This window comes from Zophobas morio, unplaced genomic scaffold (genome assembly GCF_036711695.1).
Source record: "Zophobas morio isolate AGI-343-1 ecotype UQ-CSIRO unplaced genomic scaffold, CSIRO_AGI_Zmor_V1 ptg000002l, whole genome shotgun sequence".
Taxonomy (NCBI): Eukaryota; Metazoa; Arthropoda; class Insecta; order Coleoptera; family Tenebrionidae; genus Zophobas; species Zophobas morio.
Genome location: NW_026972107.1, coordinates 22,788,379 through 22,809,717, shown reverse-complemented (window position 1 = coordinate 22,809,717; position 21,339 = coordinate 22,788,379). Strand labels below are relative to the sequence as shown.

General features: G+C 32.7%; 4 protein-coding genes across 5 annotated transcripts in view; 2 read left to right on the top strand and 2 right to left on the bottom strand.

Annotated features, from left to right (window-relative positions):
- The first annotated feature begins 1,871 nt into the window (after nt 1-1,871).
- LOC135122577 (peroxiredoxin-5, mitochondrial) lies at nt 1,872-2,881 on the top strand. The gene is made up of 3 exons (XM_064046848.1): nt 1,872-2,061; nt 2,204-2,338; nt 2,419-2,881. The coding sequence occupies exons 1-3, from the start codon at nt 1,954-1,956 to the stop codon at nt 2,740-2,742; spliced, it is 567 nt and encodes a 188-aa protein (XP_063902918.1). The 5' UTR covers nt 1,872-1,953; the 3' UTR covers nt 2,743-2,881.
- A 937-nt stretch (nt 2,882-3,818) lies between these two features.
- LOC135130713 (malate dehydrogenase, mitochondrial-like) lies at nt 3,819-8,200 on the top strand. Its single transcript, XM_064058154.1, has 5 exons — nt 3,819-4,125; nt 4,172-4,357; nt 4,417-4,617; nt 4,670-4,892; nt 7,969-8,200. The coding sequence occupies exons 1-5, from the start codon at nt 3,829-3,831 to the stop codon at nt 8,178-8,180; spliced, it is 1,119 nt and encodes a 372-aa protein (XP_063914224.1). The 5' UTR covers nt 3,819-3,828; the 3' UTR covers nt 8,181-8,200.
- LOC135130729 (uncharacterized) lies at nt 8,186-9,357 on the bottom strand. Its single transcript, XM_064058155.1, has 2 exons — nt 9,184-9,357; nt 8,186-9,130 (listed from the first exon to the last, which is right to left on the bottom strand). The coding sequence occupies exons 1-2, from the start codon at nt 9,253-9,255 to the stop codon at nt 8,246-8,248; spliced, it is 957 nt and encodes a 318-aa protein (XP_063914225.1). The 5' UTR covers nt 9,256-9,357; the 3' UTR covers nt 8,186-8,245.
- A 66-nt stretch (nt 9,358-9,423) lies between these two features.
- The window catches only part of LOC135130742 (uncharacterized), a 48,012-nt gene continuing 36,096 nt past the window's right edge, over nt 9,424-21,339 (bottom strand). For both annotated transcript variants that reach the window (XM_064058164.1, XM_064058168.1), the window contains one exon: nt 9,424-11,600. In XM_064058164.1, coding sequence (XP_063914234.1) covers nt 11,526-11,600 — 75 coding nt within the window. In that variant the 3' untranslated portion in view covers nt 9,424-11,525. The remainder of the gene's footprint in view (nt 11,601-21,339) is intronic.

The window sequence follows — 21,339 nt, the reverse complement described above, 5'->3', positions numbered from 1 at the left end:
ACTGCGCATCTGTGGATGAAAGCAAAGATACACATATCGTTATTAAAAAATGGGGGTTAGTGGTAGAAGGGTGAAAATTTAGGGTTATATGTATTTTTTGATGCCAAATCTTAAAAAAATAAAAATACAAATTTTGTCGAAAAAAAAAAAAATTGGTGGCCACCCTTATCATTTAGGGGTATAAAAAATTGTTCACGACCTATTCTCAGATCTACCGAATATACACAAAAAATTTCATAAAAATCGGTCAAGCCTGAGTTGACCTTAAAAGATAGACATATGCTGTTTTTAGAACTTTTAGAAAGGAACAATTTCATCATACATGATTTTTACGTAACTTTAACCGTTTAAACAACGGAAGCTGTCAAAGGATGAATAATTTTCCCGTTTTTCCGAATTTTTCATTTCTACTTCGCTCCTATTGATTGTAGCGTGATGTTATATATAGCCTATAAGTAGTTTTTGAGATTAGCGCATTCAACCAAACAAACTCTTCAGCTTTATAATATGAGTAAGTATAGAAGTATAGAAGTATAGATAAAAATGCCAATTTTTTTTTAATCTCAAAATTGTTTTCTTCTTGCTTTCCAATGGGCACAAGTTGATACAAAATTTGACTCATCTAAGCTTTTGGCAATTTGATTTCCAATTGAGAGATTCAGTGAAGATAATCTGCATTGGCCCATTGTGTTTCTTAAAAATTTTTTAGTCATTTTTAATTTCGAAAAAGGTCTTTCCGCTGAAGCCACCGAAAGAGGTATTGTAAAAGAAGTGAAACATGCTGTGAAAATTGCAATGAAACTAGTGCAGGTACTAGATATTCATTCTGTAATAATTTCGCAGTCCAGTTTTTTCTACTAGTTGTAACATACATCAGATACATTTTATAATTCCAAAAAAGCACCACAAGTACAAAATTAAAATAGTTTTAAAAATATGAAAGTTTTCATAAAACAACTGAAACTGAATTTTTTTTCATCTCTTATTACAGCATGAAGTTTCACTGTAGATCTGAGGACAAAATTTAAGTATTTTGTTGTCCCGCACCATAAATTAGTCATACTTTTGTCGGATAAACATTGGTAATGTACTACATGGGGTGTTAGATTTGCCACAATGGGATTGCGACACTGCGACAGGTTTATTAGAAACAGATGCATTTTCGACCGTCGGTGCCGGTCGCTAAAACCTGAGTTTATTGAGTCTATGATATTGAGATGCGCCAAAAATCCAGCCCTTAGCAGCAAAAAAATCGTAAATAGCAATGAACCATCGATCCTGGGATTACCGCACATTTTCGAATTTTTTATTTCGGGATGTAATTTGGGCAATAATATAAAAAAATCTAATAAAAAAAAAATCTTCGTGTGACCAGACCGGGCCCCTTGAAGAAGCGGGCCCGTGTTCCGGCGAACACATGGAACACCGGTAGTTACGTCACTGACCTGTAATCCAACATACAATAATACTAACAAAATTGTATCTTTTTCTAAGGTAGGTAGTTGGCATAAATCAAATTAAAATTTGAAATGACCATTACTTTACGGAGTTCTGAGATTACGTCAAAATTTTAGAGCGCATGCAGAAATTTGAATTACAGACGTGAATAAATTTACTGTAATATGTCTCTTATCTGTCACTGTTAATTAACTTTGGAAATCATTAACAATACACCATGTTGTATAAATGTAAATGTAATACATTCGGTAATTTCCATATTATTATTTTAAACGTAAGTAGTGAAAACAACTGAATAATATCTTGGTAAGAAAAACTTTTGGGGAACACATCTTTTTGACCCGTGTTGTGATACGCCTCTGATCTTATATTTATCAATAATTGTATGCACTGCACATGCGCATTCGATTACCATCAACATCAAGGTTATCAGCTATCTTCGTCACACACACGCACACTGCTGTTTTGAATTAATAAAAAGCCGGTTTGTATAAAATGAGTGGAAGTTTATTGAGCAGACACAGAGTATTTGTCAAGTCGTTGGTAAGTCAAGTAGTTCGAAGGTCTTTGAAAACCACAGCATCACTCAACATGCCGGCACAGGTAAAAACAACATTTCAATAATAGAATTATGTAATAATTATCAATGTCAAAAAGTCAAACGATCATGTTTGTTTTTAATTAAGTCACTACACCATGTCATGCTATTTGATTTTATAATAATTTTCAAAACTGATTTCTTTAGGTTGGTGATTCTATTCCAAGTGTTGATCTCTATGAAGACCTTCCTACGAACAAAGTCAATTTAGCTGAGCTCTCAGCCGGGAAGAAAATTATCATTTTTGCCGTCCCTGGTGCTTTCACTCCAGGATGCTCGAAGGTAAGCTAACCTTGAATTACCATGAATCAATACTTTGCATTAACCACAACCTTCATTGATTATACAAATCATAATTATAGACTCATCTACCTGGCTACGTTCAGAAAGCTGATCAATTGAAAAGTCAGGGAGTCAATGAAATTGTTTGCGTATCTGTTAACGACCCCTTTGTGATGTCTGCATGGGCTAAAGATCAAAATACTTCTGGTAAAGTACGACTCTTGGCAGACCCAGCAGCCGCCTTTACAAAAGCACTTGATTTGACTGTCGATATTGCTCCTTTGGGAGGTGTCAGGAGCAAGAGGTACTCCATGGTTGTAGAGAATGGAAAGATCACTTCTTTGCAAGTCGAGCCTGATGGTACAGGGTTGTCATGCTCACTAGCAGATGCTATTAAATTGTAATTGTGAAAAATGGAGTCTTTATTTTTATCCAGAAAACTTTTTAAGGAAACTAAATACATGTCAGCACTACCTAGTAACTTTAGGTAATAATGAGTATGTTTTAATATCTTATCTGTTTTAATAAAGGAATTGATTCAAATATGTTTGTTTGTTAAAATTCTCATTGCGAGAAATGAAATTGAAGTGATAATTATTTAAAAATTTGAGAAGGTTAACAAGGCGTTTGTAATTTGCAAATCACTGTTGATCTGGCGTCCCAACTTAGTATTTGTTATTTGTCCACACCAGAAATGCTGATAACAAATTTTTAGACTATTTGAAAGAACCCCTAAAATAATCTTGCAAACTGGAACATAAAAATGCTTATATAGGTTACATATTTGGCATTTATTTACTTTATAAATGTTAATACTAAATTTAAGCTTTTTGAAGGAACCTTTAAAAACCACTTCTAAAATAACCTTACAGACTGGGACTTAAAAGTATCCCAATAGACCGAAATTTTGCGTCGACACTTTTTGTGTAAACTTATAAGCTAATGCCAAATTTCAACTCAATTGGAGTATTTTAAAGGCTAAAAGTCTACAATATTGTTTTGTCAACACTTCTCTACTAGAAAAATAAACAAATACAAAAATTAGGACGCAGTTTAAGTATTTCAATACGTCACTCTGCAAGATCGCAAGGTCAACAGTGGCCTGCAAATTAGACAGGCCCAGGGTGGCCCAGGTTAACGTGAGTGGAAAATGGCAGTACTTTTTCCTCTAGAGTTTAATACATGTCTCTAATGAATCTTGAAGGTTGTTATTATTGAGTTTTAATTTTACTATTTGTTCATTTACATGAACTAATTACGACCAATTATGAATCATTTGACAAAAAACTTGTACTGCTGTTGTTTTTTACTTTTTTGCTAACTGCGCATTTATAATCCAGGAGAAAGTTTCTGCAAACCCACATAAAGGTCGGTTTTACTCTGGTTTTAGTGTTGACAGTATCAGTGGTTGCATAATCAACAATATTACCTTAAACAAATCCACATCTATTAAAATTTGTTATTGCTGTCATATCAAAATTTTCGTCAAAATGATTTTGTGTAGATCAAAAATTACGTGTTACACCTTAACAAAAGTTCTTGGGCGTCGGTTCTCGACACCAATCTGTCTACCACCGCCCGCTGAACCCATTGTTACTATTTTGGATTCGTTAAGTACCGTTGGTAGTAACCTTGCTTTCCTATTAAAGCAGCATCCGCTTGTTAAAGAGCTAAGAGTATATGATGAACAAGAAAACACCTTAGGACTGGCCGAAGATCTGAACTCCATTGATACACGTACTTGCATACGTTCATTTAGTTGTCGAGCAATGAAAGACGCTATAAAGGTAACATTTTCAACATTCTGTACATTCTTACAATTATTATGTGAAGGGAGCACACATCGTTATATCTACTGGTGACTGTCAATGTAAATCTGGACAAACCCAAAAAGAACTGTTTGCCAAAAATATTGACAATGTTAGAAATGCTGCCATTTTCCTGTCTGAATTTAACCCAGCAGCTATATTTTGTATAGCGAAACCACCAGTTGAAGCTTTAGTCCCAATGGTGACAGAAGTTTGTGTTTATCGATTTATTTTTATTTTATACATTTTATTTCAAATACAAATTTATAGGAATATAAAAAAACTGAAACGTATGATCCGCGAAAAATTATTGGAGTAACGACACCTTTTTCAGTAATTGCCAGTACTATGATAGCTGAGCATTTAAAAGTAGATCCGGGATGTCTGTACTGTCCCATAATTGGTGGAATGAGTCCAGTGTCTACAGTACCTGTCATATCGCAAGCAAGACCTAAATTGGAGTATAATTCCGTATGACTTTAAAAAGAGATATATATTATAGTTTTCTTAAGTCCTGCTTCAGAAAGTGTATGCACAATTACAAGAAGAAATAGCAAACGCTGAGGAAACTTTATTAACTAAGGGCAGTCCCATGTGTTACTCTAATGCCCTAGCGATTACCAGATTTATAAATTTACTTCTTAAGGCGTTCAGAGGTGAACGAAACTGTGTAGAGTGTGCTTACGTGGCCCAGACTGGCCACATTGGAGATTTGCTGCCTTATATGACTTCTATCGTTCAATTAGGTAATATGAGTATGTTCAGTTGTCATTAGTTTTGACCACTAGCTTCAAACTTCTATTTTGTGTAGCTATATACAGGAGTTCTTATAAGTCATCTTCCCTTTGATTTTTTGAATGACTACGAAGAAATTTGGCATTATTAAACTACTCACCATAAGATGATTGATTTTGGTTTGGGAAAAAGTTTTCACAATTTAAATATTATTTATTTCTCCATTGCGGAGAAGGAAAATCTGCCACAAATTTAAGTATAAACAAAACGAGATGCGATGACTCTGACCAAGGCGATCGAGCTTTCGTCACTTTTCAGAGTTGCGTTCGAGATTCAGAACACACACACCCTCGCTGGACAAGGCATGTTGAATAATTGACTGAATAATCCACTGCGCCTCGCAAACTGATTACCAGCGCCCTGCTCATTCCACGAGGGAGTAGGTACCCTAGTTGGAATGATATTTAAAAAAAGTTTTTGAGATAACTAATAAATAAATCCCTCCTATTACCATAGCTGCAATTGATCGATGGACATTTTATTATTGTTAATTAACGGAGGTCCGGCACGTGCTTAGTTAAGAACAAATCAAAAAGCTCTCCATGTCGACATCCCTTTACACAGGTTAAGTAAAAAACGAGCTCATCAAGATTACATCATAGATTCAAAGAATTCACACAGCACATAAAACAAAGCACAAATGAAGTACACGTAGCAAACCAAAGTCAAAATAATAATTCGAGAATAAATGTTCAAATTCAAACTGTGAGAAAATAATAATTAGGATATAGGTAAATAGTACATACTCGTAAATAGAAGACAACATAAACATGAAATACCCCTGTCATTTAGAGTCCACAGTAATATAATTTAACAGATATATGGTAATTTTTACGGTTCTTTCTCGCAAAATGGATCAACGTTTGAGAATGGTTTCAATGCCGTGAATAAACTATTTTAAAGTGTTAGAGACGTTATGAAGTTTGGATAATGTAATAACTTGTATAAAAATATCCAGAATTTTTAGGTACCACTGTTATAAAAAATAAGCTGAACCTGAATAAGTAAATTTCCACCACGTGTTTTTATAGGACCATTTATACGATTATAATTAAACGATATTACAACCATGAAGAATTTAAAATCTTAGCATGAACTGTGAACAACAAATTTAACAAGTGACAATAGTTGGGGGCTGTGGCGTCGAATGCGATTCATTTTTGTTTAAATCATTCCCTTCATACTTCAAATGATGCAACAAGATACATTCACTTAAAAATTTTAAAATGGGTGGGAGGTTTCACATGATCCATTTGAAAACTTGTTGGTGTTATTTTTCGTAAGTTCAAAGGTTCAAATCACATAAAGTTAGAAACTACAACAGATCAAATTTTTGAAATAATTCCTTTCTCCCAACTCTGTACTTTTGAAATATGTTGTCTTCAAGGCATATCATATTTTCTCACAATTTAGACTAACATGATATAAATATTCTACTTAAAAAGGCGTAGGTGCCGTAGTGTTCCACACGGAAGCAAGTGAACATTTGCATGGGCAGTCAGTTATTCTGAAAATCTTGAATGTCAAACGCATCTCTGAGAACTAGATAATATTAGACATATTTAGAAAAATAAGTAGCGTTGAGAGACCTAGATTATCAGAAAAGGTTGAAATTTCAGGTATTGAACCCTGCGCAATCCCTTTGAACTGTAGCTTTAGCATGTGATGTTTCTGTAGCAACTATGAAGCGAAAAGTAGAGAAAGGCAGACTCAGTTCGTGACAAAAGTCGACGTCTGGAGAAGAATCCTCAGGGGCTACATTATTACCGATTATTAAAATACAGACCAGAGAGCAAGCGTGTTATGACCAAAGACCATTACAACAAAACAATATAGAGTACAGTTATAATCCTTCTAAAGTTGAACATGCACAGATAAATCGCTAAATTTGTTGTGGAGAGATGTTATATTGCAGTACTTACCTACATTATAGGACCAAAGGATTTTTCAGCTTTCCTAGAATTATAAGGACACAATTGATGGTATTTTTGTGAGTCAAAAAGTGTCTAATATTACTCGCTCCATATCCATTAGTATTTGAAATTTTTATATTCATCTTCCATGTAGGTACTTGGTAAATTAATCGAATTTTTTCATCGGAAAAAATACTTTAAGTGAATCAAATAGGCTTTTTTCCGATTCAAGTAGCCCAAATATTCCAGTTAAACTTTCCATGGAATCGCTGGTTCTAAGTTTTTCTTAGATACTTTGAGCCGAATGAACATTTGATTATTCGATTTCCGTTATTTGAGATTCAACCTCAGCAAAGAAATGATATTTTAACGTTTCCACTCTGTGTGGAGCATCTTAATGATCAATTCGCTAATTACTAAAGCATATTTTTTCAACAAGACGGGACACCATTGCATTGTTTTCGAACGGGAAGAGCGTTTCTACATGAGATATATGGTTGTCGGTGGAAAGGTAGGGATGGATCCATAAAGTGGCCCAGATTTCACTCCAGTGCATTTTTTTCGATGTAAAATCGTACACGACCACGAAATTTACAAGATTTACGGCAACGAATAACGCAAGTGTGTACTCAGTTGACCCCTGAAATATTACGTAATGTTGGGCAACAGTTTGAAATCCGCCTTTTCTGCTTCGAGAGGTGAATGACGAACACTTGGAACATTCATTACAATTCTTTTAAAATTTTGAAGATCGCCTCGTCAACCGTTATTGACCACATGACATAAAACTTGTCGCACATATTGAGAACTGAAGGGAAATTGGAACGGTTTACTTAAAACTGAAATATTTCATTTAAAACTTTGAACTTAACGCCACTTTTTTGCAAGTCAAAATCTAGCACCTCGTTTATGTAACTGGATAATTAAAACAGAGAGGGAAGTGACTTTTGAGAAGTACTATAAAATTGTCCACATAGGCTTCTTCCAAAATAAAACGAAACATTTTTTAAGTCAAAACCAAGCATTTTACTTATAATTTACATGTGCCAAACAACAAAAACATCCGTTTAACTGCCATATTGATCAAACGATAACCTTATAACTCTATTTTAAGGACCTCAAGGCGTGTCTTCCACACATATGCCAAGAACCAACGAATTAGAAATTGCTCGTCTGAAGGCTGCGGTTCCCCACATATTAGAAAATATTCTGTTAGGGCAAACCTTTTTACATGGAGACTTTGACCTACCATTCAAACCCAGAAAAGTTTGTGACGAAGTTCTTAAGCAAAAAGTACAAGAATGTAATCAGCGAGCAAATATGTAACAAAATAAAGAGTATTATTATTTTTATTGTTTTCAATGATACATGTTGGAATGTAATTTTAATTATCAGCGATGAAATTTACCGAACCTATTCTTCGTACCAAAACTACTCGAAACTATTATTGGACTTCCAGGCCTGTTATGTTTACTACTTCTTTTCGAGAAGTTACTTTCCTTTTTTAAACACGACTTTAGAGGGTAAGAACCACCTTTAACGAAATTTTTGGACAAGATCTTCCCCGGTTTTCTATATAGTCTTATGCATTTCGGTTGTTCAAAATGTTCCTTCTCCGCTTGATGTTTCTTAACATTGATAATGAAAGAATCGGTGTGTTTTAGAAATTTTTTGTCAACAGGAGCTTCCTCTGAAGCACTGACATCGACAATTTCTAGTGCAGATTCATTTTTCGTTTCTTCTGGTTTCTCTACAATTTCTGGAAGTGTGGGAAGATCCTCGGTCTGTATTTCTTGAGATTTGCTAGATATCTTTTTATTTTTCTCTTTCTTTTCTGCTTGGTCCTTTGGAACACTGTCGTCTGATGGTGGATACACTTTAATTTTTTTCCGTCTTTCGGGAGCGCTCTTTATAACTTGAATTTCTGGAGTTTTTGGAATTTTCATTGGTAATAGAGGAGACATTGACTTTTTCAATTCAGTTTTGTCAGGTTTCCAGTTCGCCCAATAGGTTTCTTCGAGTTTATCCATTACTGATTTTTTTTTATTTTGAATTTTTTTGCCGTTCTTTGGAACGAAATCACCATCGTTGTGATGCACTTTAGTGAAATTGTGAATGTAGATTGGACACTTCTTATGTGTTGAACTTTGCGCTTGAATTGAGTAATTTCCTTTATCTTTGTCCTTAATATGACTAACCTGATGATTGCTGTAATTTTCCACCGTCAATTCAAAATCTGGGGGTAAATTTTTATGCCGAAACGAAACATGGTGATCCTTAAAGAAGAGGAAAGTAATATGTTGCAGCTTAGTTAATAAAATGGAATTACGTATTCTTCTGGGTAAAATTTTAAGGACTTTGCATTATGTAATTTGGGACGTTCAAACATAGAATACGCCATTCTTGAACCTATATTTATGAGTAATTTTTGACTTTTCAAATGACAGGAAAAAACAAAAAATGATGACCTCGGTCGACTTGACAAACCAGGAGAGCAATAATTCCATTAAATTCGATGATAAAAAATATTTTTATTGGGTAATTTTTTGTTAGTTATTAAAAATCAATAAACTTATAATATGTGTATTGCAACTAAGTATTACAACGTGCAAAAATAGTCATATAGAAAGTAAAAGAAATATTTTTTTGTAATAATTATTTTCTATATGGCTATTAGCTTGTATCACAAGAATAATGTTTACTCACAACTGCACGTAATGGTGCAAAAATACTTAAAACATATCACTGGTTTTTTATATGTAATTTATTACCCATTTCATAGGTACAATAAAACTTAGTAGATCTCAAAAATCACACAAAATTAAATTCGAGCTCTTTATATTTTCCAAATTTAACAAAAAATAATAGACCTTTGTATGTCGTGCAACATTCATGTTTACAAAAATGGGTAATATCTTTAAATAATATGTTATAATTTTACCCTACACACAAGATTGTTTTATATAAAAAAAATTTATATGTTCTATGCACACCCTATAGTAGTATCTACTCAGATTATACATTTTTTGACAAATTCAGTTTTTTCCATTCCTACAAAATCGCAGCGTATCCGTTTTACAAAACACAATTCACTCACACACAATTTAAAAAAAGTCTTTCAATTTGTTAAAAGTCCTACTATCTTTACCCCTAATATTTAAAAACAAGATTTTTTAAGTTCAAAATCAACACCCACTTTTAAATTAATTTTGATTTCACCAATCCACCGCGCAACTTTAGTTTGATGGCAGTTACCATTGATAGCGAGTTGTTGTTTGTTATTCCTTCAACAACAAGGGCAGTTGTTCGGCAGCATTGTTGTTTTCTACTTTCGTGGCCAGTTAAAGTTCAGTAAGCGGTAATATGGCAACAACATGGCTTAAAATAAATCCTAAAAGTATAAAATCTCATAGCAACTAACCAACTTTAAAAGTTTCGTTCGTAGTTGAAATTTCGAAAATTTCCAAATGGCAGTAATATGCACAGTAATTTTTTTTCTAATAAAGGCAACTTATTTCTTCAAACCAAACTTTTAAAATTAGCATTAGATTACTACAACGAAACTATTACGCATCTCCCTTAAGACAAACTAAATCTATTACAGACATTTAACTACTGTGTAAAAATATTGCAGTAATTAACATTATATAAAAACAACTGTTGTTATGTACAAACAATCTCAAAGCACATTTCTCTAAACTTTTGTTTTTATATAATGCGACATTTTTCTTAAATGCACAGATTTAAAATTCTATATGTACAAAAAAGTCGACATCATTTTGTAAATTGCACGAAAATTTTCTCACAATATCTACAATATAAATTCGTAATAAATGTAGATTTTATTCATTTTGGCCGAAATATAATTTTGTACATTGAAAACACTTTCAACTTTAAACTTCTTACATAGGTACATAAAAATATACAACACAACTTTTCACAAGTCAAAAAACCTAGTCTGTAGGCCTGGGAACCTTACAATTTTTATAAACACCAAGTTTTGTTATTATGTATTTATATGTATGAGCTACCGAAATCCCTTTTATATAGTGGAGGTTGGTAACAAGAAACATTCCAAATTATTGAATTGTGTATCAATCTGGACCAACCACCATCTCGAATTTATAAAAATTCCTCCCTCTAAATATTCCTTTACAACTATGGTTTATTACAACATTGATGTTACTGAAGATTGTAGCGCTGTTTTCTACATACAAATCAAGTATATTGTCCAAATTTGTTTTATGTATTCCTCGGTAAATTAGGCAAAATTATGCGAGTCTATAGCAATTAAGAGAAAGGCCGCTTCACAGGCGATAATCTTCAGTATCCAAGAGTCTATTTAGTACAAAAATGATAGTAATGCCATACAAATTTTGTGCTGTAAGTTGTAGTGCAATTGAGAGTCAATTTTATTCAGACCATGTAGATGTACCACATTGAACTTCAGGTGATTTGATTTAAATTATTTACAGTCATAAATACAAGCACTAAGTTTACAGGCCACCACTGTGTCACGTTATTAAAAATTCCCATTATTTACTGACCAAATTTGACGAAACAGCACTTTTATTCGTTTGAAGAATGATCGGGCCATAATGCTGGTAAACTGCTCATACATGGAGTTTTTGACAATTCACAGGGCGAGGGTGACCGCCCTTTAAGCTCTTCTCACCAGCAAAATACGGAAAGCTCACCACCATGGTCTCCACTATGACGCCATGTTCGCACCGAACGGGCTTTCAACTGCAAAAGAAAAAACATTATACATATGTAAACAGAATAGACTAAAGCCTTGAACTTGACAAGTTTTTATGAATCTTGTTTACAAAAGTACAATCTAGGTGTGACGTACCATGTTTTGCTACATGGCAAACAGAAATCAAAGTATCCACTATAGTAATTTTATGCTAATTGGAACAATGGCCGTATTTTAAAACAATTTATGCAAATATCTATGCAAAAAAAGTCCTTGAAGCTGTGGTTCAAGATCATAGATAATTTATTACTTGATATTACACTCGTTTCAACAAATGTGGTTTACAGATGATGAGGCGAAAGTTTATTTGCACTGTGCAATAATAACAACGTACACTCATCCAAATGTGATATTGTGAAATTGTAATTACATATATTTTACTTCAAACTACAAACGGGTTTTATCATAATAACAGATATTTCAGGGATACGTTTATTAAAACATTGTATGTCTTCCTGGAGATAGAGACGGTCTTATCCTTACTTGTTTACTTGAGCACAAAAATCTTGTGATAAATACTAAATTTAAGATCGTCGACTATTTAAAATTTGCATTTAATTAATCATGTTTATATTTGTTTTAGGTTATTTATAAATCTTGAATGATCCTTTCGTTACATGCACTTTTTGAGAGCTTTTTATTCCACACAAGCTTTCAATAGAGTATTGATGCTTGAGAATCACAGATTCTCAGATCTGACTACACTGTTGATAAAATGAAACTTTGCAGGAAACACTACACACGATTTCGAAGAAAATACTAATCACTTTTATTTTTGTTAAATTTTCCCAGATGCTCGTGTTCTTAGATAAAACAATTTACTTGGAATTACACACAAATATAAACAGATATTCTAAAAATGTTACTATCAATCTATGGCATATTTCCACGCACCTGCAGGGCCGGCAGTCGATATTACAAACAAATTGATAGGCAGGTAGTCATGTACATACCAGCTAGTTGCTAATAGGAAATAGCACGTAATGTTTAGATGTCAAATGCACCTACAGCTGGTAACAAATTACAATATTTTTCATTTTGTAACACGCATAACAATCAATTACCTATAATTTGAAACTGATTTTTTACCTTTACATTTGTTGTAAAACAATAATAGTGAATGTTTAGAATGCTTTCCAATGATTCAATCATGACAGACTTCACACACTTTGTAATCTGCTCAAAAACGGGACAAAGAAATCATTATTGCGGGTTTTAAGGATGATATAAATTTGATTTTTTCCCATTTAGTTAGTAATAATGCATAAATGTCAAAAACAAATCACTGTCAAGCTTCTATTGCTATTAGCTTAGCTGTGTAATTATTTACTTGGACGCGTACCTACTACTGTCATTGCTGCATTACTATTTAAATTCATATATAAACAATTGTAGTCGGATTTGCACTTTAAAAGTGTGATTTGAAGTAAACAAACGTACGGACAAGATATTTTTAACTTTAAATTCGAGTTTACACAGTGTAGAGAAGTTTTAGTCAGTTTTGTCATGCATTTTACAACTGCTATCTGTGTTTTTTTACAGTAAACCGTAACTGTCTAATACTCACACTAAGCACTCGTTTTCAATTAAATTTTAATCATTTATACTTTTCTTGTTTTATACTATCCATCTGGAAGTTACCAACCTTATTGACAAACGACCTATTCCTACTTCTTTTGGAAAAAGTATACATTTTAACATTGTTTTGTCTGTAAATGAACTCCAATATAAAAATACTGGTTCAAAATTCTTCATTTCCAACAAAATTTTGAGCATAATTTCTTTTAAAAAGTATAGTCTCTTAGTTCCAAGTGGTTTTTCTTTACATTCACATCCTAAAACGAGGTCAAATTTACAATGTAAATTTAGAGCATTGACGATTCTTTGTACAGAGGACTTTTAATTCACGTCTTGTCGTGAATGCATTTGACAGAGATAACAAAGCCATGAGAGTCTAAAAATACAACACAATGGACACACCTACTCTAAAAAAATTAAAAATTAACTTTAAATCGGAACAACCCACATTATAAATATGAAATATTTTTGAAAAAACTTTCAACAATATTATTAATATTAACCACTATGATTTCTTTTTTATCACAGACGTACAGACGGACGGGCGATCAGAGCCTAGTTGGTCACCCATCCAAGGCTAAACTACGGATAGAATTTTCACGTACACGATGAATCTTACAACTGGCGAACTTCATCATTACTATTGAAAGAACATTACTTGTTTGTCTTCCTTGTCTTCAATTTGTGAAGTTCTTTTATGTCACATTTTTTTGCTGTTCTGCTATACGTTTACAACATCTGAATTATAATTTTACTGCAACTTAAACCTTTTAGCTCATTTATTTTATATGTCATTTATAAATTACAGGAATTTATTTTTTTGAGCCAAACAAAATTAATTGCGTATGGTAACGTAATGACAATGTTAACTTTGGTTATCTATAGCGGTGAAACAAAAATATGCGAGCTCATGTTGCTGACACAACGAAATAAGATTAATATTATTATTTAACTTTATTTTATCGACTAATGGTGTGGTTATGCAAGCAAAATTAAATAAGTTTTATTTGGCATTAACTTAATGAAGTGTAAAGTTGCTAACTTTTTATGTTTAGTTTAATTACAAGGAATCGACCATAGCCATTGCTAAAATGTTACTCTCAAAAATGCTTTATCCAACTGCACCAAATTGATGTGCACGTTCAGGGGAATACCAAACCACTCTGATTTCCCCGACTTAATCCTTTCGGTACCAAGACCATCTACACCACCAGTAGTTAGTTCTTCCTAAAATCGCGATTGTCGAACATGCTAGAGAAAGTTTGCTATTTTTAATTTTGTTTTTGAAGTCTTAACTAAACCACAATGAAAGTTGTTCGCATATCATCAATGTATCGATCTGCAAACGATATTTACAGACTGAATACATTATTTTGACAGGCAGCAATTAATGCCGAGTATGAGGAGTGGGTTTCACAAAGAAAATTTAAAGCTCTGTCAAATTTACGACTTAGTTCTGGATAAAAGTAAATAAAGCGTCAAATGTTTCTTGTCGAAAGTTATGACCTAATGATATTGTGAACTAATACGAAAAAACTATCATTAAATATTTTAGGCAGTTGCGTGTATTTGTGTAGTACACTTATTTATTAATAAATAAAAATTAAAAAAAAAAAAAATTAGATAGATTACTCACACAATTCTAGTAAAAATTTAGTGGCACTATATTTAGCTTTGTAGAAGACAGAATACACATACCACTACTTTCGCGGTATCAAATTATGTAACTGTAACTGTACTATAAATCTGATAAGAGTGACAGTAATTTCCACCGCACCATTAAATAAATCTTTTACGTTTGTAGTATAATTTTATATCAATGTGCCCCTAAAACATTAACTAAACTTTATAAAAAATAATAATGTACATAGTTTTAAATAAGTATACCATTTTCGTGACAGAGTTGTTTTTTTACTAAAATACACGGCTCCTTTTTGATTTAGTTTTTTAAATTATAAACCTTAATAACATTACAGGCGATTTGTTCATCACAATAAATGCGATACATAATAAATTAATTGTTCTGGTTTCACCTATTCTAATCAACTGTCTATAGTGTCAACGTCGAATTTGTACGTCGTAAACCTTGGCCAATTTCATCTATACGTTCCATGGTAATGCACAGACTAAAAAACATCAAATTGACTGTAACGTTCTTGTTCTCCGATGGTCCGTTGATATTATTTGTTTTTGCCATTTTCTTGAATCAGAAACCATATTTCTCTGCTTACTTTAAAGAAAGATATAAAAGTTACTTTTGAAAATTGCAAAAAAATATGACGTACCTATCTGACGGCCAAATAGTTTCAAAACATGTGAATATCGAATAAGTTATTTATCTTTTAGCAGTCCACGTCAAAAATCCAAGTGGTACAACTTAATCACACTTTTTCGTATAATAAAATTAACGCTTTTTAACAACTCTGTCAAATTTCAGTTATACACAACAGTAGGTATTAATAAAACAAATGCGTTTTTTGCTACGTTTTCTTCTGTCAAAATAATAATACCAACTTAATGATTTTTCAACATACATACTGCATATCGTATAGTTTTTTTTATTTTTCGAAATAAATAGGAGTAGTATTTAATTTATTTTTACACTCACTACTAAATGTTATTAATCTTGTTCTAGATTTTAAGTAAGTTCAATATTAAAAATTTAACGACTCCAGAATATTTTGATTTAGAGTGCAAAATGTTAACATAATTTAACTGCCTTTAGAAAGTTGATGACGCAATCTCAAAAATTTCTTTAAACAAGTCTTTATTGAAAACTAGACCTGAGATGCTAATGCTTGCACTTTAGTTATAGGTTTTCATTTGTTGGATATTGATTAAGTTTAAGATTAGTTAATAATTTCTTCTCAGCAAAAAATGTATAACGTCATATGAAGAAAATTCTGCAATATTTCCACAAAAACACTTAAACATAGAAAATACTTGTAATTGTCATACAGTTATATGTACTTTTTCTAGAAAGACCGGGATTAAATAACATTTAGGTTTTCAAAAACTAGTATTTTGTCTTACATAAGACAGATGAAGGTTTTCCGATATTATTACACTATGAAGTAGTAGTTTTTCCAAGATATTACATCAGTAATAATAATTAATATAAGCGCTGATTGCAGCTTGTATCACAAGAGAACATAAATATACAAATGCTCCTAAAATAAAGTCTACGTTTATAATACATTTCGATAAAGTAAGCGTTTTTGGTTTTTATTCTGTTGTGCATCATTTGAAGCAGATGCAGAATTTTAAGTATTTGGGAGACTTACAGGCGAGTTGGCAAAAGAACAGTTGTAAAACTAGTCGAAATTCCTTCAAGGTTAATTTTTATTGGCACCTTGTAATGTATGCTTTGCATCTTATTTAAACTGCAACAATTTGCGTATATTTGTAATTCATAGGTTCGAGTATGCAAAAAATACAACTACGAAGTGAATATTTTAGTGTATTTGGTAAAATATCGGCGTTTTATGCGGTTTCCTTTAACGAATTCTTCGAAATGGCATTCTCATATTTGGTGAGTCGACTTATAGAAAAGAGCAGGTTTGTCAGCCATGATGCAATCCAACATTTCTGTCCATTTGGTGTGCACGGTAGGCATGTGTATTCCAAGTTGGAGGACATTCAGCATTATGAGTTTTGTGCTAGTGCCAAATGTGAACTAAAAACAGCACAACAAAGAGTCAACGTCACATTGTATTTCGTGACCGAACAATGCTAGTAAAGTTATTAAAGAGACAGAGCGATAAATCAAAAAGCAAATGAAATGGACTTTTAAGTTGTATCGGGGTCTAATGAAATGCATTGTCCTCTTGTTTTTGGGCGCGAAATTCCGACGCCCCTGCAAAAAAAGTGGACCCGATTGAAACTTGGCACCGGAGAATGAGTAACGTTACATAATTATAGGTTGTATAAATTCCATCGAGCTGAATGCAAAAAGAAAGCGTGGTTTTATTCGTGAACATGTTGCTAATTCGTGGAACATTTTGACGGTGAAGGTCAAGCCGTGTATTGAGGCAGGTTTTTTGTTTGTGGAATCGCAATTCGCGTAATCACCGGATATCTGTTAATGTTGTTGGACCAGCTCCAAATTGTATCTTAAATACTATACTTGCTGTTTAAAATAATCGCGTGAACGTCACTTTTATGGCGGATTAATGCGATGCGATGTGGAACAAAAACGGAACGTGAATATACACATTTTATATCTACTTTATGAAATTATTATTACCGTGCCACAGACTTCCTCATTGGACGGTCTGCTGTAAAATTTTTCAACCTCAATAGACTTCGGTTCTAGTCTGCACCTCATAAAATCGCCCGCTGCAGCGACTTCCTGTAATGACAAACATTACGCTAAAATACCAATGAGATACAACCGACGGCGGCGGCGGCGGATCCGCTCCATGCTGCAAAATCGTTTAGCAGCAGCGATTCCACAGCTCATCATCGGCCAGCCGACCTTAAAACCACAGAGTCTGATACCAAGAAATTACACAACACCTAATCCATCAAGTGCAATAATCCAAATCAGATTTTGAAATCGCACCTTCTGCGCGACGACTATCAAAGAAAATGCGATCGATAAGGGAACTACATGTAATTTATACAACTCGAGAAGAACGACGGTTTGTATGACGTTAATACCGGCCAAAATCAACATGATGTGAAGCCAAAACGGTTTTTTCAGGCTGCGGGTAATTTATACATACATACTTTTACTCCGGAAAGCAGGCATGCAAATTTTACATCCACATCTAAAATTGTCTCAAATTCTTTGTCCATTATTGTACTTATTGACAACATTCGCTTCGTTATCGCACTTTTCGAGGGTCACACATTCGAAGACGAAAATCGGAACATCTTACAATAATAATATAACAACAAAAATACATTTACTACTATCTTAATTTGCTATTTTCATAAATCATTCAGTATCCGTTTCTTATCTGGTACGGTTTACTTTGAAGATTTATTATTTCGTGAAAATGAGTGTCTTAATCAACTTTAACGCAGCATGTGAAACACATTAAAACGCACTGCTACATTTTCCTAAACAAAACATCGAATTTAACTTGGAAGCTACGGACGGTATATGAAGCTTCCCGTGTTTCTAGTTTGCATCAAACTAAGTAATTTGATCATATCGCTCATGTTATTTTGCTAATTTTATTGATGACTTTCGGTATACCTTGCCAATAACGAAATCAATTTACAGTATTCGGTATTAGAGCTCTCCAGAAAATGCAAAAAAATACAAAAACATCACACAAATAACTGGTTGGGTCAAGGTCAATTCTACAATAAAGGCGAAGTTTCGGTGACTAAGAACTTTCGTCAGGAGAAAAAAAAAAGAGAACCATTACTAATTTACCGAACTAAAAACTGTTTCGTTCTCAAAATTCATTGGCACACTCAGAAAAGTTAATGGCTCATACAACTAGGGAGCTGTTCCTTCAACCGTTTTACGTGGTAAGTACGTGCGCGAAAACTTCGGCAGAAGCAACCTGAAATACTTTTTAATGGAAAATTTATAGCTTCAAATCGACTAGTCGAACCGGTGAAAATAACTATATTTACAAAATTATCGCCATAAAAACTGAAAAGATCAAAAGAGCAGGTAATATAAGAAATGAGATGGAAAAAAAACGTAGATTAAAATCGCCTGGTATTAAATTTCACTTAACATAAGTAAAGAAAAACCGACTTAAGAAGACTGCAGTCGAGAAAACAGGAATATATTACACAAGCTGACGAAAACTACTTAGTAACTAGTAACTAGTAAAAAATCGAAAATCTTTTTTCCAAAGAAGGTGAAGTAAACTTTGCCCACAGCAAATAGTTATATTTATGGTTTTATCGTAACCGCAAGATTAACTGCATTATCGCCAATTTTACGTAAGCATTTAGGATTTAACAAAACTTTCTTTTGTTCTCTTGAAATGATGTTTGCTTTGTTACTTTTCCAGACATGGGAAGTTTTACAATACGGCCGCTTTGACAAATCTCTAATCAAATTTCATGTTTCCTTAGTATTTCACCCTTGTTGAATATGAGTATGCAGCTTCTGTTTGTCGGCTGTTAAAGATTTTATTATATAGACAATTTTTGCAACTTCTAAATCGATTGCATTTGAAAGTTCAAGTTTAAGACTACCACGAAGATGAGTAAACAAGATTTGTTCATTAAGAATTAAAGATGTCCCAAAATATAGTTAGACTGCATTATACCTATCTATATATATTTTAGAAATTTTAGTAAGTCATTAATGTCATCAAAACAATATTAGGAGTAAATACATTTTTAATGGTAAATACTACAACTGTGTATGTTTTTAATCTCTGGAACTGTGTACACAGGTTGCCCCAAAAAAATTTATGTATGAAGTAATCTGTTTTATCAACAATCTCGGAAAGGATTTACCTAAATTTCTTAAAAGTGTATGATTAATTTTACGCTGTACATATCAAGTAGTGTTGGTCTAAACATACAGGTTGGCATCTTATCATATGTATTAACATTTATCGCCACAGGGAATGACATTGTAAATTTTTATATGTAGCTATCTGAATGTGGAATTAAAAAAGTATGCATTGTTTGCGTTGAGTAGTTTTGCTTTTTTTTTTTTGTTTTAAGCCTTTTCAGAAAACATGACAATTTGTAGTTATCACGAACAAGGACAAAGACACGACGCAGATGTCAGATTAATTGATGAAATGATTGTAAAATTAAGATATTGCAAAACATACAAATTTTGAACTAAAAACATAAATTTTGGAGTTTCACATGGAACCTCATTTGAATCTCTTTCTTTTTATCTTTATAATACATATGAAAAATTGTTAATTACATTTTTAGTTTAGAAATCCTTGGAAATATTTTACCGTATAATTTAAAGGTAGGGAAATGTTATAACAGAATCCATTCGACGAATGGCTAAACTAATATTTTCTTGATATTTCGTAGCTTCTAAAATATGAGAAGGGAGGTCTCCCGTTTCCGTACGTCTGGTTATTTTATTGATTAAATCAAGAACGGTTTGTCTCATTTTCTGAAACGTCTAATAAAACACTATCGCACTGTATTTATCTAAAGTAGTATATTTGTCGTTTCTAAAGAGTTGTATGCTCTTTTACTTGCAGTTTAATAACCCACTCCTATTTATATTTTATATTATTGAAGCTATCACAACTAAAAAAGAAAAATATATAAAATTCGTATATTAATTTTATAGTAGCTTATGGATGAAGAAACTGGACGTGTTCATTGATTGTGCCTCAAGGGTAAGGCAAGTTCTACCTGAATAACTTTAGACCAATTTTCTCACCTTTTTTGTTGAAACAGAAATCTAAGCGACAACTTTTTAGAAGCTTAAGCAAATTTAAGGCAACGACCGCAGCATCGCCCAGAAATCTTTCATCATCTGGAAATAGTAGGTAAATACCGGAACAAAGAACGTGTGAAAGTTGACGTTTTTGGGGTAGCAGTAGTAACAATAAAAGTTTAAAAAGATCGAACCTTGTCGGGCGAGAAATGATCATACTTCCAAACAAGTAACATTTTTTAAAGTGTTTGGGAAAAAATCGATTCAAATTCTAACAAACAGTGTGGAAACCTGTAAATTTCACGTATAATTAACCAAACAATAATATTTCAAAAAAGAGGTAGTTTTATTTAAAAAACAAAAGTGGTCTTTTATTTCCGGTGAAACTAATACTGCTGCATTCAGTTTTTTGATGTGTATTGCAACCAAATGCATTCGTATACAGGTACCATAAATTGAGCCGTTCACCAAAGACGAAACATTCCTTATATTTAAATGATAGAAAGCAAGGTTTTATGTAGACGACTTTTATGTCGTCTGCAATAGTCGTTATGGTTAACAAAATCAACGAAAACCTTATATATAGAGTTCGGTACAATCATGTGTAGCAAAGAATGATAAAATATAAACACGATCAACATATAACTGTGACGGCAGAAAATCCGATCATTCAAGAAAGAGAACAAACTTAACTTTTATTTTATATAGATATACTTTAACATTGTAATTATAACTGTGAGGAATGCATGTTTTTGTTTATACATTATGGGTAAAATAATTTCAGGAACTTATCAAATGTAAAAAGTGGC

Bases quoted from the DNA above. Each gene is read 5' to 3' on its own strand.
- LOC135122577 (XM_064046848.1), top strand. From the start codon at position 1,954: ATGAGTGGAAGTTTATTGAGCAGACACAGAGTATTTGTCAAGTCGTTG. The intron at 2,062-2,203 runs GTAAAAACAACA...TGATTTCTTTAG, and splicing joins CACTCAACATGCCGGCACAG to GTTGGTGATTCTATTCCAAG. The intron at 2,339-2,418 runs GTAAGCTAACCT...TCATAATTATAG, and splicing joins TCACTCCAGGATGCTCGAAG to ACTCATCTACCTGGCTACGT.
- LOC135130713 (XM_064058154.1), top strand. From the start codon at position 3,829: ATGATTTTGTGTAGATCAAAAATTACGTGTTACACCTTAACAAAAGTT. The intron at 4,618-4,669 runs GTATGACTTTAA...GTCCTGCTTCAG, and splicing joins CTAAATTGGAGTATAATTCC to AAAGTGTATGCACAATTACA. The intron at 4,893-7,968 runs GTAATATGAGTA...CTCTATTTTAAG, and splicing joins GACTTCTATCGTTCAATTAG to GACCTCAAGGCGTGTCTTCC.
- LOC135130729 (XM_064058155.1), bottom strand. From the start codon at position 9,255: ATGGCGTATTCTATGTTTGAACGTCCCAAATTACATAATGCAAAGTCC. The intron at 9,131-9,183 runs GTAATTCCATTT...CTCTTCTTTAAG, and splicing joins AATTTTACCCAGAAGAATAC to GATCACCATGTTTCGTTTCG.